This window comes from Ceratotherium simum, chromosome 13 (genome assembly GCF_057802395.1).
Source record: "Ceratotherium simum simum isolate JZ-2026a chromosome 13, ASM5780239v1, whole genome shotgun sequence".
NCBI classification, from domain to species: domain Eukaryota; kingdom Metazoa; phylum Chordata; class Mammalia; order Perissodactyla; family Rhinocerotidae; genus Ceratotherium; species Ceratotherium simum.
The window spans coordinates 5,006,012-5,021,354 of NC_141912.1; the positions used below are offsets into that span (position 1 = coordinate 5,006,012).

General features: G+C 45.2%; 1 protein-coding gene across 4 annotated transcripts in view; it reads left to right on the forward strand.

The window, feature by feature from the left end:
- Positions 1-12,245, forward strand: part of CDYL (chromodomain Y like) — a 186,046-nt gene extending 173,801 nt beyond the window's left edge. For 3 of the 4 annotated variants that reach the window (XM_087437939.1, XM_087437941.1, XM_087437940.1), the window contains exons 6-7: positions 9,586-9,729; positions 10,593-12,245. In XM_087437939.1, the coding sequence (XP_087294065.1) occupies positions 9,586-9,729; positions 10,593-10,751 (303 nt within the window). In that variant the 3' untranslated portion in view covers positions 10,752-12,245. The remainder of the gene's footprint in view (positions 1-9,585; positions 9,730-10,592) is intronic. The other variant, XM_087437942.1, reaches the window with a different exon arrangement.
- Positions 12,246-15,343: the final 3,098 nt, after the last annotated feature.

Consider the following 15,343-nt stretch of genomic DNA (forward strand, 5'->3'; position numbering starts at 1 on the left):
CTTAGAATGTTTATTGACACTGTTTTGCATCATTTCCTATAGAAGGACCTCATTCAATGAGGAATCGATATCTCTGCCTAATTAACACTGATATCCACTATTAGTTAAATACTCAGTTTGTATCCCAAACAACAGAATTTACAATCAAAAGATTCTTTACCTGATAGCCTAAAAGCTGCTCTTTTAAGAGAAAGCCACGAGGAAACAAGTGGCTTAGGATAAGAGTTTTCCCCATGTAATTGTGGAGTTTTATTTTTTAACTGTTTAATCCATCCATAACAGTAGTTTGTGTTTGTATTATAGCTTGTGACTTATCATGCAGTGAAACATGTTGCATTCCTTTTTCCTTCAAGTAAGGCAAGAGGTAGGGTCTCAGGTTGGGATCTTCAGAAGCAGACACTAAGACAGAGTTTGGCATCTGGGAGAGATATTAGGTAGGCAACACCTGCTCGAGGGCCAGGAGGAGATAGGGCTGGACAGAGGGAGAAGTTGAACTGAAGCAGGCACTAACGAAGCTTCAGCCACACCCTGGGGAGCCCCAGAACATACATGGCCTGTCACAGTTGTCCCACAGTGGACCAAAATGGCTGGTTCCTCTATGTCTGCGTGTTCCTATTGTCACTGTGTGTGGGCTGCCCGGGAAGAGCCTTGGGCCCGTAGACCAGATGGCTCCCTGCTGCAGAGGGTGTCCCCACAGGAGCTGATGGCTGGCTGCTGACGGCACTACCGGCAGCTGGGCAGCAAGACCTCCCTTGGAGGGGGTCTCAACAGCACATCCCTGTGTCCACCACAGTCCACCCCTTGTCCCTTTAGATCTGCCTTTTCATACAGGTGTTGGGGTGAGCTCCTCCAGCTTCCAGGGGGCCTCTCGGGGGATACTGAGAAAGGGAGGATTAGCTGGTGATAAGTGTTGTGACAGGAACCACTGGGTGGTCAAGTTAGTGGGTAAAGGTATGATGAGGAAAGGATATTTGTGTCCTCTCGTTACTGTGATGGGAAGTAGACTCCATGGCGGAGGAGCCTGGCAGCACCACCTTCCTGGGTGATCAGAGTTCACCCGAACTCAGACCTGTCGGCCGCAGTTCACCCTGATGTGATGCAGCATCGCTCTGCCCAGTCCTGCCGAACGTTCATCCCCTTAGACTGATCCTGAGAGAATGCCAGACAAGCCCAGATTGCGGCACAGGGTACAGATACTGAGCAGTGCTCTTCCAAAGTGCCAAGGTCATAGGACTTGTATCAGTGGTCATTTTCTGGTTTGATCATTGTAAGATGTTATATAAGATGATAACATTTGGGAGAGTTAAGTGAAGGGTTTACTGTGCTGCTTTTATAATCTTCCCGTTAAGTCTAAACTTATTCCTAAAACAGAAAGTGTAAAATAGTTTAAAACACAGAAATGTAAAAGAGGGGCCTGAGGCCTGGGCACTATGCCCCACTCAGGCCCAAGTTGCTGTACTTGAACATTTACAGCTGCAGTTGGGCAGGGGAGGACCAACAGGCGTCCAGCAGGCCCTGGGGCTCCACACATCCCCTCCTTTCGCACTGTGAAGCAGCAGCCCTCCAACTTCTGACAGGAGGGATGGTCCCCTCCTTGCCTTCTGAGCCTCGGCTCAGGGACACCAAGTGCCCAAGCAACAGTTGTGGCTTTAAGTTCATTGGGCGCCTTGCTGTGTCTGCTGGCGAAGCGTGTCACCTCTGGGATCAGCAGAGTCTTGAGTTGTGAGGACAGGGAGCACAGTGTCCCTCAGAGGATCATTGAGAGGGGTGGTAAGTGCAGTCATTCCTGCTTCCACCCCTTGTTTCCCAGACATAGTACCATATCAAGGTCTTTGATGCCCTGTATATACTGTGAATGAGAAGACAGTGCCCATCTTCATGGAGCACACCTTCCAACTAGGGCCCCACCTACACTTCTGGCGATCCCAGTACTCCATCGGACTAGCAGCTTCTGGAGGTGTCGAATATCACTCAACCAGAGGACGCCGTGGTCAAGGGCCCACTCCCGCACCCCTTTTGCTGTGCAGGGGTCTTCTGGTCTGGCACAGTGCTCTGTGGCATCCCATGCCAGTGAACCAGACACTCCATAAGCCTCAGTGGTGCTGCCTGAGGACCTGCGGGCAGGAAAGCAAACCCAGACCCAGGGAAAGCTTCTGTTCCTGTGAAAACCGTCGACTTGCTGCCAGGTGCCACCTGGCTGGTCTCCTCGGGAAGGATGCCAAGCAGGTGGCCCGGCATTGGTGTCTCCTGCTGGCAGGCTGGACATCCAGAGGCAACAGTAGCTAAATCAGCTTTAAGAAGCTTAATAAGCTGTTGAGGTCCATGTCTCACACCTCAGCCACTCTGTTCACGTGTCTTGTCGTGCCAGCACTGGGGTGGCCAATGACCGAGACTGGCCAGTGTCAGCTGTCTTGCATAGCTGTTTAATTCCTCTTCGTAGTGGATGCTCTCTGGTGGACACTGATGTGACACAGCAGTGTACACAGTTTCCCAGTCATCCATCCACACGCTTCTACCCCAGACCTCCATCTCCCCAATCTTCCAGGCCTGTGACCTGCCAGCCAGGCCCTTCACTGCTGCCCTGAGTCTCTGCATTCTCACTTGGATCCACTGCTCTTACACCAGGTGGATGACCAGGTGCATCTCCCACTTGAGAGCATTTTCCCTCCTCCAGTCTTCTCAAGCCACTGCTGAGGAGGGCTCCAGCGAAGTTGCCATCACATTTCAGCTTGTACACCCACACACTGAGCCAGCCTACCCATAAACCAAGCTTGCTCATAAGGAATCCCCCATACAGCTGCAGGTGTGAGCTGATGCAGGGCACTGGTGTCCCAGTGGTGGGTGACATGGGGCCTGGGCCACCTGCTCATGCAGCTCGCCTGTGCCCTCCGGTGTTTCTGCCTGATTTCCAGCAGTGCATCTGCCACAGGCCCTGCCTGGCCTTACTCCTTGGTGGGCCTGATAGAACTCAGCTGGTGATGGACATTCCAATGTGTGGTCACTTGGTGTCCCGTGGCCGGGCATTCTGTCTCTGCCAGGGGACAGTGAGCACTACAGAATTATTTTTTAAAAGGCACATTCTTCTCTGTTATGGATAGCACAGCCTTCTTCCAGACCTCAGGAGTCTGCATGCGATCCTCCCTCTGGCATTTCAGGTTCACTTAGCCTGGGCCATCATTGTCTCCATGCTTCTAGGAGCCATCCCAGTGGTGAGGTCACACCATTTCCTGGCACACCTGCCAGGGTGTTAAATCTCATATCTCGGGAGAGCTCCCAAATCAGTGAACCCCCCTGTCCCTTTGAACCTGGGTCAAACACCCTTAGAATTCAGTCCCACGTCTTCTCCCAGTTCCCACCAGTGCATTCTTGCTGGGTCATGCAGCTCTGCTGGGGGAGGAGGTAAATTACAGGCCTGATGGCCAGGAGAGGAGATGGAACAGGGCTTAAGGGAAGCAATGCCATCTTGTAGAGAGAGTGGTCTGTATTGTCTTCAAGCAAAGGGGCAGCGCTTGTTCTTAATAGGGACAGGTGGGCCATTTCTACAGGCTCAGAGGAGTTTGGGGTTCAGACGTCCCCATACCAAGTTGAAGGGTCTCCTCCCCCTCCTCCTCCTCCCCTGCACAGCCTAACAGACCTTCCCTGGGTGAGTTGTTAACCTTGTCTGGAGCTTGGCCACTCTAGTAAGTCCTGGGTCTCAGCTTTCTTGCTATACAATCTTGCTGCCCGGGAGCCCCTCTGCTTGTATCAGTGGTGACTAGCAATTACTATCCCATCACCTGTAAGAATTTTAGCCCTTGGATCGCCACCTGTGCTGGATGCTGTGGGTGCTCCACCTAGCCTGTGAGAGGATCCTCGTTGGCAGCCAGCTGGGGAGTGATCCTACTCCAAAATCCTTCTCATCACCGCTTTCTCTCCCACTCCCACCTGTCACAAGTTAGTTTCTCTGGAAGCAGAGACTGAGATGGATTTTGGCAGGCAGGACGTGTGTCAACCTCCGTCAGGGCAGGGAGGAGGCAGGATTGGGCAGAGGGTGGACGTGAGCTGTGGTGCTCCCCTGCTGAGCCTATGGGGAGCTCTGGAGCATGTGTGGCCACCACAGTTGTTCCAGATGCCCCCATTATGTTCCATTGTTGAATGCGGCAGCCCCAGGGAAGAGCCTGTCCTAGGTGAGGCTGCCCTAGGAGCTCCCACCGGAAGTTGCCTGCTGGCAGCATTCCTGGCATCTGGGCAGCAAGTGTTTCCTGGGCTGGAGGGAGAGTACTGGGTGGCGTATCTGTGTCCACCCCAAGTGGTGCTCCATATTTTACAGAGGAAGAGGGGGCACATCTGAGTCCTTTGTCTTATTGTTTTCACCATGCTGCATCCCCTGACAGTTACCACATATTCTGGTAGTAAGGAATCATCATCATCAGTAAAATCATTTTAAGCTCATTTTGAGTTGTTACTCTAGAGGAAATTAAAATAATGGGAATTCTGTTTTCTCACATTGTGTTACCTAAGTAGATGTCTGATGTCGATGCACATACACAGGAAGAGCAGATTGGGGAAATATTATACAAACTTGACATTTGAACACATTTTGGGCAAAGGCGTTTTGGAAGTGGAGCCTTTGAGCCAAATGCTGCTAAGGGGTGGAGGTCTTAGAGTTCACTGTGCTCAGGAAGATCCATAAACAGCTTGAAGACATCACAAAATGAAGGCCTACTCTTGGGTTTGTGGTATTTTTCCCCAGTGGACAAGCCTTGAACAGTCATTACTTTTTGCTGCTTCCTGTGATCTTCTGGTGCTGCTTGAGTGGCGGTTCTCAAAGGGGGCCGTTTTGCCCCATCCCCCACTCCTGGGGGGCATGTGGCAGTGTCTAGAGACTTTGGTTGTCACAACCGAGGAGATGCTACTGGACAAAGGCCAAGGGTGCTGCTCAACATCCTACAACCTGCAGGACAGCCTCTACACCAAAGAATTATCCGGCCCAGATTGAGAAAGCTTGCTCTAAAGCAAGAGCAGAGAGCTCACACTTCACACAGTGTAAATTTTGCACTTTTTGGTCAGAGTATTTGACTAAAACGTCTATAGAGAAAGTGATAAATGTAGTTGAGGTGAGTCATTGTGACCAAAGTGACTGCCCACATGATGCAGCTTCTTTCATGAGCTTTGGTGTATATGAGCTTTCAGCAGCCTGGTGCAAGGCGAGAACAAGTTCAGTTTTCCCCATTAGGTACACGCAAAACTCTGCAAGGAGGATAAGCTACAAAGGATCCTATTATCTGGATAAGAAGAATACGCAGGTAAAACCAGCTGTGTCCTTTCCTTGTAGTGTCTGCTGCAGGGAGAGATCTCTGGAGCTAAGCTGTAGTCATAAGCTGAGTCAGCTGAGAAGGATGTTCTTCTCCAGTTTATCCCTCCCTGTCCCCAATAGACATTCATGGAGTGCCAGACACTGCAGAGTCACAGTCTTGTCTCAAGGACCACCCCCGTGAGCCTGTACCCTCAGGAAGTGTCATGGGCTCTGTGATTGACACCTGAAGGAACCTGAGTAGAGGGGAGCACAGAGCTAACATGGGCCCCCCTTTGTAAACGTGGCAGCTCTCGGTCTTGATGCTGTGTGATGCTAGAGAAGCGCCCAGTGAAGGCTGGGATCCTTACCCTGAGTTTACCATGTGAGAGCAGCCCTTCTGGGGAGTGTAGAAACCGGCTCGAGGAAGAAAGTGGGAGCGGCCACTGAGTTGCCTCCATGAGGTTTGAAGCTTCCCAATCCCTCCCACTCAGGCTGGTCAAGTTTCCTCACCACATCTCTTAATGAGATGTTTTTGGCTAAACAAAGAGAGGTCTTCCCCTCACTCTCTTCCAGCATTTCTCATTTGTCTGGAGGGATACACAATAAAGTTTTAAAAACAGTTGGATGGTTTTGCCCACATTAGGTATTTCTGTCGGTTGTCTGCATGTAGTCCTTTGTTTAGTCAGCCATCTTGGAACAAAATGGCAGCTAATAAATTTCCCAATGACCTTATCTTAGCAAATCTGTTATTTGGGTAGAAGTTAGAAACCTCTCATTTTAAAATGGCTGGAAAATGGTGTTGGGAAAACTGGACAGCCACATGCAAAATAATGAAAGTAGTTTACACCATACACAAAAATTAAAATGAATTAAAGACTTGAATGTAAAACCCAAAACAATAAAAATTCTAGAAGAAAACAGGCAGTACACTCTTCGACCTTGGTCTTCGCAGCATATTTTCAAATAGCATGTCTGACCAGGCAAGGGAAACAAAAGAAAAAACAAACAAATGGGACTACATCAAACTAAAAAGCTTCTGCACAGCGAAGGAAACCATCAACAAAACTAAAAGACACCTAACAATTGGAAGAAGATATTTGCAAACCATGTATCTGATAAGGGGTTAATATACAAAACATAAAGAACTCATCCATCTCAACAGCAAAAAAAACTAACAGCCCAATTAAAAAATGGGCAAAAGGTCTGAACAGATATTTTTCCAAAGAAGATATACAGATGGCCAACCGGCACATGAAAAAGTGTTCAGCATCACTAATTATTAGGAAAATGCAAATGAAAACAACATATGACCTCACACCTGTCAGAATGGCTACAATTAACAAGAAATAACAAGTGTTGGAGAGGATGTGGAGAAAAGGGAACTCGCATACACTGCTAGTGGGAATGCAAACTGGTGCAGCCACTGTGGAAAACAGTATGGAGGTGCCTCAAAAAGTTAAGAATAGAACTACTGTACAATCCAGCTATTCCACTGCTGGGTATTTATCCAAAGAACATAAAAACACCAATGCATAAAGATACATGCACCCCTGTCTTCATTGTGGCATTATTCACAATAGCCAAGACTTGGAAACAACCTAAGTGCCCATCAAGGGACGAATGGATAAAGAAGATGTGGTATATATATACAATGAAATACTACTCAGCTACAAAAAACAAGATGAAATCCAGCCATTTGTGACAACTTGGTTGGACCTTGAGGGTATTATCCTAAGTGAAATAAATCAGATGGAGAAAGTCAAATACTATATGATCTCACTCATAAATAGAAGATAAAAACGACAACAAACAAACACATAGAGATTGTATCGGTGGTTACCAGAGGGGAAGGGGGGAGGAAGGAGGGCAAAAGGAGTAACTGGGCATATGTGTGTGATGATAGATTATAATTAGTCTTTGGGTGGTGAACATGATGTAGTCTACGCAGAAATCAAAATATAATGGTGTACACCTGAAATTTATATAACATTATAAACCAATGTTACCTCAATTAAAAGAAGAAGAAAAAACTTCTGGAAATTGCATGTGTGAAAACATGCTCATTCAAATTGAATGTATTTAATCTTACTAATCTTACCAAGGAGATTTTTCTTATTGGTTTTATTTGATGACTGTACTTTAAACCAACTTTGCCTGTGCTTACATGAGAAACATTAACAACCTTGACTCAGTCCTACCATTCATACTTTGGGTAAATTCAGAAACACCCTTAGTTGTCCTGCACATCCAGCCATCTGGATAGAGAACACTAAGGAGGGATGGAATCTCCAGTGACAGCAGGTACAGAATTAGCCCGGCTCTGAAAGGAGGAAGATGGGTGGCAGTGACAGCTAACTGACTGGAGGGGAGGATTGTTTTGATGGGCTGCCGGCCCCAGCCTGGCTGGCAGCAGGCCTGGGAGAATCAAGGAAAGGGAATGAAAGAGAGACAAGGAGGGAAGAGAATTGTGGTAGGGCTATAAGTTGACCCCCAGATGGCAAGAAATAATGTTCAAAAAAGTGACCGTGGAGGACAGAGAGGGCCCTGCCGAGGGGCTGGAGAAGAAATACATGAAGAATGCTTGCTCTTCAATACTCCCCACTCCCGATGGGCACAAGGGGCCTGGCGAGGTGGTTTGAGTCCACTACCCGAGCTAAGATCCTGTGGTTCAAGTTGGTCTTGAGAACATACTTCACACTTACGTGATTTAGTTGTGGTGTTGTCTTCACTGTATGTTGAGAGTGAGAGACACACAAACTAGGAAACGAAAATTCTATTACCATAGAGCATGGAATGCACTAAGTCATTTCATCAGCATCTCTGTTCCCATCATCCTTTCTCGTTGCATTTGGATCTGCCTTTAGAAGAATTATCTTAACAGCTGACAGTAAGGTTAAGTCAAATTTCTAAATCCATTGTTTATTTTACACTTTTTCGCTGAGAAGGGGTTTTGTAGAATATCTCCAGCCTCTTCAAACGCTCACAACTTTGCCCAGGACTTGGCTCTGAGCTCCACTTTGGTGCAGCCTGTTATTTGTGCTAAGTCTTGGACAAAGTCGTGAGTGTTAGGAACCCTGCAGATCCTTCTTGTGAGTACCCTGTACCCCGGCCCTGTTCTCCAGTCTCCGGCTATGTTGAAAGGGTGGTGAATCAGCCAGGCATTTGCTTTGCCAGCTCTTTTACTTACATGCTCTCCAAGCTGTGCATTTCACCGCACTAAACCATCTCGATGTGTTTACAGGAAGAGCACAGGTACTGTCAGCTGAGAGACCAAATTCATAACTTTAAGGCCTTTCATAACAATGATTTTAGCTCTTTTGGAAAAGGAAGCCACCTACCAAAAGTGTGTTTTACCTGAGTTCCAGAAGCTTCTTAGTGACTATCAGTCTTCAGGAGAGTTAACCATGTAAGATAAACTACAGACAGGAAATTGTCACATCAAAATAGTGGGAATTTTCTTTGTCTGATACATATTCTCCCCTTTTCTCCTTATTTCAGCATCTCTGAGCCTATTGTTTGAATGAGATCAAATCCACACACATTGTGTTGAGACCTTAAAAGTGATCTAGAATCCAGGACTAAGTTAAAGCCAATTTCATATATATTTATACATGTAATTTTTTTTTTTTAACAAAAACAAATGTTAACTTCCTCCGTTGAGTCATGTGAAGTAACCATAGTCAGACCTTCCTAAGCAGACTACAATAGTGGTCATTTTGGACGCATTCAGGTCCTAGATATTTTCTTGTTTTAATGTCCAAGCCATAAAATGTGCCTCTGAGTTACATTCCAGCAGAAACATTCACTGCCCTGAGAACGTTGTCTCTGCATATTGAGAACAAGTCACCATTGGCATCTCTCAGATATAGAAAATATTGTGTCGTAGTTCTGTGACTGGTTCACATCCCTAAAATGACGGATTTTCTAGCCTTGCATATGCCTCAGTTTCCGAGGAGACTGTTCTATGCGTTCAGTGAGTTCCCGCGTGGGGATGGCCGACATGGGGAGGAGGAGGCAGGTGGAGGGGGCATGCCAGTAACGTCAAATGAACAGCAAGTGGACCTTTTCCAACTTAGATTTCCTGGTTACCTCCATGTGATTCTTTATTACGTCGTCAAATAAGCCTTCTATGTTCTTTTTTTAAAAAGTTACAGGCTGGTGTGTTACTTCCCATCTGCCTAGTAGGTTGCAGCTTGTGTGGTTTATTCTCAGTGCGCAGGTTTGAATTTAAGGGATGACTTTTCGGGTTGGGTCTTCCCTGCCCGCCTTCCCCTCACCTTTCATGTCGGCACAACTCTTCTTCCTTTCAGGCAAATGAAATGCTGCTCAGTGGGCGGAAGCTGACGGCGCAGGAGGCATGCGGCAAAGGCCTGGTCTCCCAGGTGTTCTGGCCTGGGACCTTCACCCAGGAAGTCATGGTTCGCATTAAGGAACTTGCCTCGTGTAATCCAGTTGTATGTCAAATTCGTTCTCTTACTTTTTTTTCTTACTATGCCCGCTTCCTCCAGAGAGCTCACACGTTGAACCGTATTTCCTGAGTCCCCCACGTCTCCTCCCTGCACAGCCACCTTCGTGTGAGATACTGATGGAGCCACTGCTCCAGATCTGCTTGCCTTGCCTTTGCAAATACCCAAGAATTAAAGGAGTGCATTTCGATCCAAGACTTAGTAACTTTAAAATGTCCTATAAAAGTCTACAAAAAACATTTATGTAATTCTTTACTGTTTCCAAAGCCCTTTCATATAATCACATTTCTTTTGTCTCCCAATGGATCTAAGTTTTTGTTTAATAAATGTGCTGGATAATATTCAATCTTCTAACAAAATTTCATTTAGCAAATTACAGGATGAAATATTATTTAATATTACCTGACATAACTCCCATCTAAGCCCCTAGACGTGTGAACAACCCTCATTAAAATTAAATTTTAGTTAGAAAATCCCCTCACTGGGTGTTCTTAGAGTTTCCATCAAGCGTCACAGCAGTTGATGTCCAGTGCAGGGTCCACACTGGCCCTCAGCAGTGCATGCAGCTACGGCTGGACTTGATGCTGGGAGAGAACCAGGGTGCAGATAGCACAGCTCCCTTCTGAAATAGGTTGACAACCATTTTGAAGTCTAGAATTTGTCCAATTATCTAGTGTGAAATATACTTTATATGTATATTAGACCTGATGTGTATTGTGAAAAAATGTCTGGTAGCCTTTCTAACAGGTAATTACTCAAGTTTGATCATGGCCTCCATACATTTTGGGGGCAAAGTGGAGCCAGCGCTTGCAGACACACCCTGCTGACTAACTGCTTGTTGTCTGGTCCAGGTGCTGGAGGAATCCAAAGCCCTCGTGCGCTGTAACATGAAGATGGAGTTGGAGCAGGCCAATGAGAGGGAGTGTGAAGTGCTGAAGAAAATCTGGGGCTCAGCCCAAGGGATGGACTCCATGTTGAAATACTTGCAGAGGAAAATCGATGAGTTTTGATTGGCAGGCTGCCTGCTGATGACACTGGAATTGTATTGAGCAGGACATCTGTGGCTCCAACTTGCCCTAATCCGTCGTCACAGCCTGAAACAAGTTCACTTGTAGCTCACGCTTGGAAGCAGGACTTGAAACATCCAAGCTATTTATTATCAAGGAGTTTTTAAGTACTGTAACTTAAAAATAAATAACTACAAAGCTCCTTTGTCCAAACGTCATTATTTTATACTTAATCTACACACGAGTATGAAAGTAATATGGTGGCTCTAGACTGCTCTTTGAAGCTCTAATTTTTGTTATCTTTGGCTAGTACTGTATAAAAAAGAAAACAAGGATGTTTTGTTGGGTTTGGATGGCAGAAAAGTCTGGAATAATGTTTGTTTTCTTTATTTTTCTTTCTAGAACACAGAATCTAAAGAGGTATTAGCCAGCCTCACCTCCCCTGCCCCAAATAGAGATACAGAAAGATCTGAGACTTGCCTTTGTCTGCAAGAAGGTACAGATACCTCAGAGATGGAAAATTGTAAATCAAAAGTAAGACTTATCTTTTAGGATAAGTGTTTCTGATGAAAAATTCACTGATGAACATACCCCCAAACTAAATGTATGCTTAAGATTCACGCTGAGAGATCAATTGATTTCTCCTTCTGTTTTTTAGTAAGTCCAGTTCTTACCCAGTTAACATGAAGAAACCACTGTCTGTCTAGAAGAAAGCTTGTTTTGCAGTATTAGTGAATCACTGAATAGCTTAAGTATGAATATCTAAGTTATAAGTTAGTCTTAGTGGGTTTTAAATAGTTTTTCTGACCCTTTTGAAAAATAACTACATAAGTGCTTCTTGTTGCTGGGTGAGAAATAGTACTTTATATACAGTTTTGGTTTTCTATTTGCAGATATGATTGATGTATTACACCAAAAAAAAGTATTTTTATGTTTATAAAGTAATTTTTAGGTTCACTTAGAATATATTTTATTTAATAAGTTAAAATTCTTTTGGCACACTATTAAATGCAGAAACTCCTTTTTGGAAAAACAACGACCTTATATTCGACATTTAATGTTCTTGGTCTCTGCTTTCACGTCTCCACAATATACTGAGTACAGTCTGGTGTCCAAGAGTGCCCTGTGTAAATAGACGTGCCCATTCCTTTCTGGAGTGGGAACTGAGTCATGATTACAGACGCCTATTATTAGTTAGGCTTCTGAGCTTGCAATTGTATTGAATGTATGAAGAATGAAATAAAATCAAAACCTTATTTTTGTACAGTTTTAAAGTTTATACTTAGAACCGACCACCTCCCAGCCACATGGAGAGCTGTACAGTGTGTAAATCAGCCTTTACCTTGGATTGGTTGGTGCAGTATTTTTGCATCTGTGGGACCTACTTTTTCGTTCAGTAGTTTGAACTATATATAAACTGTACAATCTGTAAAGTTTTTATAGAATAAATATTCAGCTGTGAAAACTGGTTAAATAAAACTAATATTTCTTAACACATTTGAAATATTTCTCTAAGTTTCTCATGGGATGTTTAATCTTTTTTGTGAAATGTTCATATGGGCATACTACATTTGTACAGTTCAAAGAATAATGCACACCTGTGTAACCACACCTCGGGGGACCTGGAATATGACCAGTGTCCTCCCAAGTCATGTCTGCCTGGCCCCCAGGTTACCATTTCCCGAATTTTGTGTCAGTCTTACCCTTGTTTCTCGTTCACAGAAACATAGTCCTAAAACATATCTCCTAGTTCTGCGTATTGTTGAACTTTATATCATCTCACTTGTATATCAGCTTCTGTGATTTACCTCTCTCATTCAGTATTGAGAGAGTTTAAGAGCTTTCTTATCTGTGTCTGTGGGGTTGTAACTTAAGTCTTCTCTATCCAAACCAACAACGTAGACCTTTTCATTCCTGTTTTATAGATAAGGAGCCTGAAGTATGAAACACTTCCTGTGGGGGTAGGACCAGACTTCCAACACAGTTCAGTATGGCAAAGCCCATATTCTGGCCACTGCCCCATGATGTATGTTGTCTAGAATTTACAAATAGGGAATTAATTCAGTGGACTCTCAACGTAGTGATCCAATTCCATAATCCTGGACTTTGCATTCTCCAGGCCATGATGGCCACATTCCCTTTTCTCTTTTGAAGCAAAACTTCTGCCTTTTACCTTCTGGCTCATGAATCAAGCCCAAGTAGGAGGAAGACCTGGCAACATTAAATTCTTAGGCTCATACCCAGTGAGGGCAACAGGAAATGCAATCTCTCATATTGGTAGAAGTCTAAATGAGTTCAACTTTAGAGGAGAATTTGACAGTAACTGGCAAAATAAGTATTAAAAACCTGGACCCAACAACTCCATTAAAGGATTCATCTTAAGGAATGAATTCTTACAGGAGATATGAGAATAAAGATACATATGTAATTAAAGTCATCTCAATTGTTCCTAATAGTGAAAAGTTGGAAACAGAATATATGCTCATCAATAGGGTTTGGGTTAAATAATTATGCCACAACCACTCAGTGGAATCCTTATAAAATCTTAGGTGAAAACACGTTATGGAACAATTCATATCAAGAACCCCCATTATATGCTTTTAAAAGTTGGGAAGGATATACACAAGAAACGGATTCTTTTTTCTATTTATCAGGTTCTCTCCTTACTGCTTCCCAGCTCCTGGCCTGAAATACTGCTCAGCCTCTCAGAAGCAGAAGTAGAAAGCCTGTGACCATTGAGAGCCGGAGGGGGCACTACTGCCCCCTTAGGCCTTCCACCAGGGCCATCCCCTTTTTGGCCTTGCTTCCTCAGCTGTACTTACACTGCAGTACATGCCAGGTGCTATTCTAAACACCATAGGTGTGTTAGCTTATTAATTTTTTTGCAAGTACTCATTTTTCAGAGAATATTTATTGCAATATATATTATATATAATCACTATAAAACGAGAACTCAAAAACAAATCTTTTGGTACGCTGATTTCGTTTCTGACATCCATCTCTGGCGAGAAGACTAGTGAAGACTAAAGAAATCAGAACCCCAAACTTTGAAGATCGTTGAGGGAAATCCATACCTACAAAGTAAACAGAGAAGCACGTGGAGGGCAGCTGGCTAGGGCTGCTCATGCCGCCCCTCTCGGCACCCTGTTACTTGGTCAAAGAGTGAATGAGGAGTGCCCCATGTCTCTGGGCGAAGTGGGAGCCCAGAGGACCAGGCGCCGGCCTCCTTGGACAACTCGCTCTTCTTCGGCCATATCACAGAGGCTCCAACCCCCTTGTACATTACTTCGCTTACACTTACATGGACAAATGTTACGACCTCCAAAGGAAGGAAATTGTGTATGTTGCAGGTGCATTGGCACCTACCAAGTAGTGACGCACATTTTAAGGGAGGGACAGCCCCAGGCTCAGGGCTCTCAGCTGGGTCTGTCACCGCCCTCAGGAAGCTTTCTCACCTGCATGCCCCCAAATCCCAAATGAACGAGCCCATCTGGTGACCTCTCTGTTACTGACCTTTCTATCTTGTAACCAGCTTTCCCCAGCCCATGCCCTTCCTATCCTGGAGTGCACTCGCAGAGCTTCCAGAACATGCTGGCGGGGAGAGACTCAGGGCAGGGGGAACAGTCCTCCAAGGGGCCTTAGGCCTTAGAGTAAAGCCCAGAACTTGAGAGAGTGGGAGAGAATCTGTGACATTGCATGCACCTGTTGATACATGAGAAAACTGAGGCCCAGCGGGGTCAGGTGACTTTCCAGTCGTCATACAGCCTGTAAGTGGCCTGCCACAAGGAGTAGCTAGTGCTCTACACATTCCACTGATCTGTATGCTGCCTTCTCTACACCTTTACCTGCTACTGTCAAATTGAGATGGAAATTGGCTACCGGTAGTGTAGACAAGTGGTCGTCAAACTTTGCACGTTAGAATCACCTACAGAGCTTTGAAAATGCTCAGTGCCCTGGCTGCACGTGAGACTAATTAAATCAAAACCTCTGGACTGAGGTCCAAGCATCTGGGGTATTTAACCCAGGGCAAGTAGCTTCACTTGTCTGTGCCTGGGGGTGGCCTGGAGAGTCCAGTCCAGTTCTGGCATCTCTTGGGCCTATGATTCAGTGCGTGGAAGTGGTGGGGCAGTGGGGCAGGATGGGCAGTTTGAGGCAGCTTGGCAGCTTGGGATTCAGGGCTTTTTCAAGTGGAGGCTGGACCTACCAGAGAATTTTGATGGTCTGCGAACTATTTCTGCATCTGAAGGAGACAGACCAGTCCGCCAAGCTCTCTCAATGCTAGCATTTAAAAATAAACACCCTCGCTGCTTGGCAACAGGGGAAGGGCTGACTATATTCCAGGAAACTCCTCCCTGTCCTCTGGGGAACATTCTGACAGTCTCTGAAGATGCAGATATCTGCTCTGGTGAAAGTGACGTTGCATGATTTGAACATTGGTTTAAAAGTTACTTTTTTGGTGGGGTAGAAAACTTCAGTATTTCAAAAGCAGACTTATGGTCTTAGAGCCATATTATGTCCTTAGATAACTAATAAATTGTTTAATACAGGCATTTATAAGAATAAAAGCTAAGATCTAATGAGTTTTAACATTAATT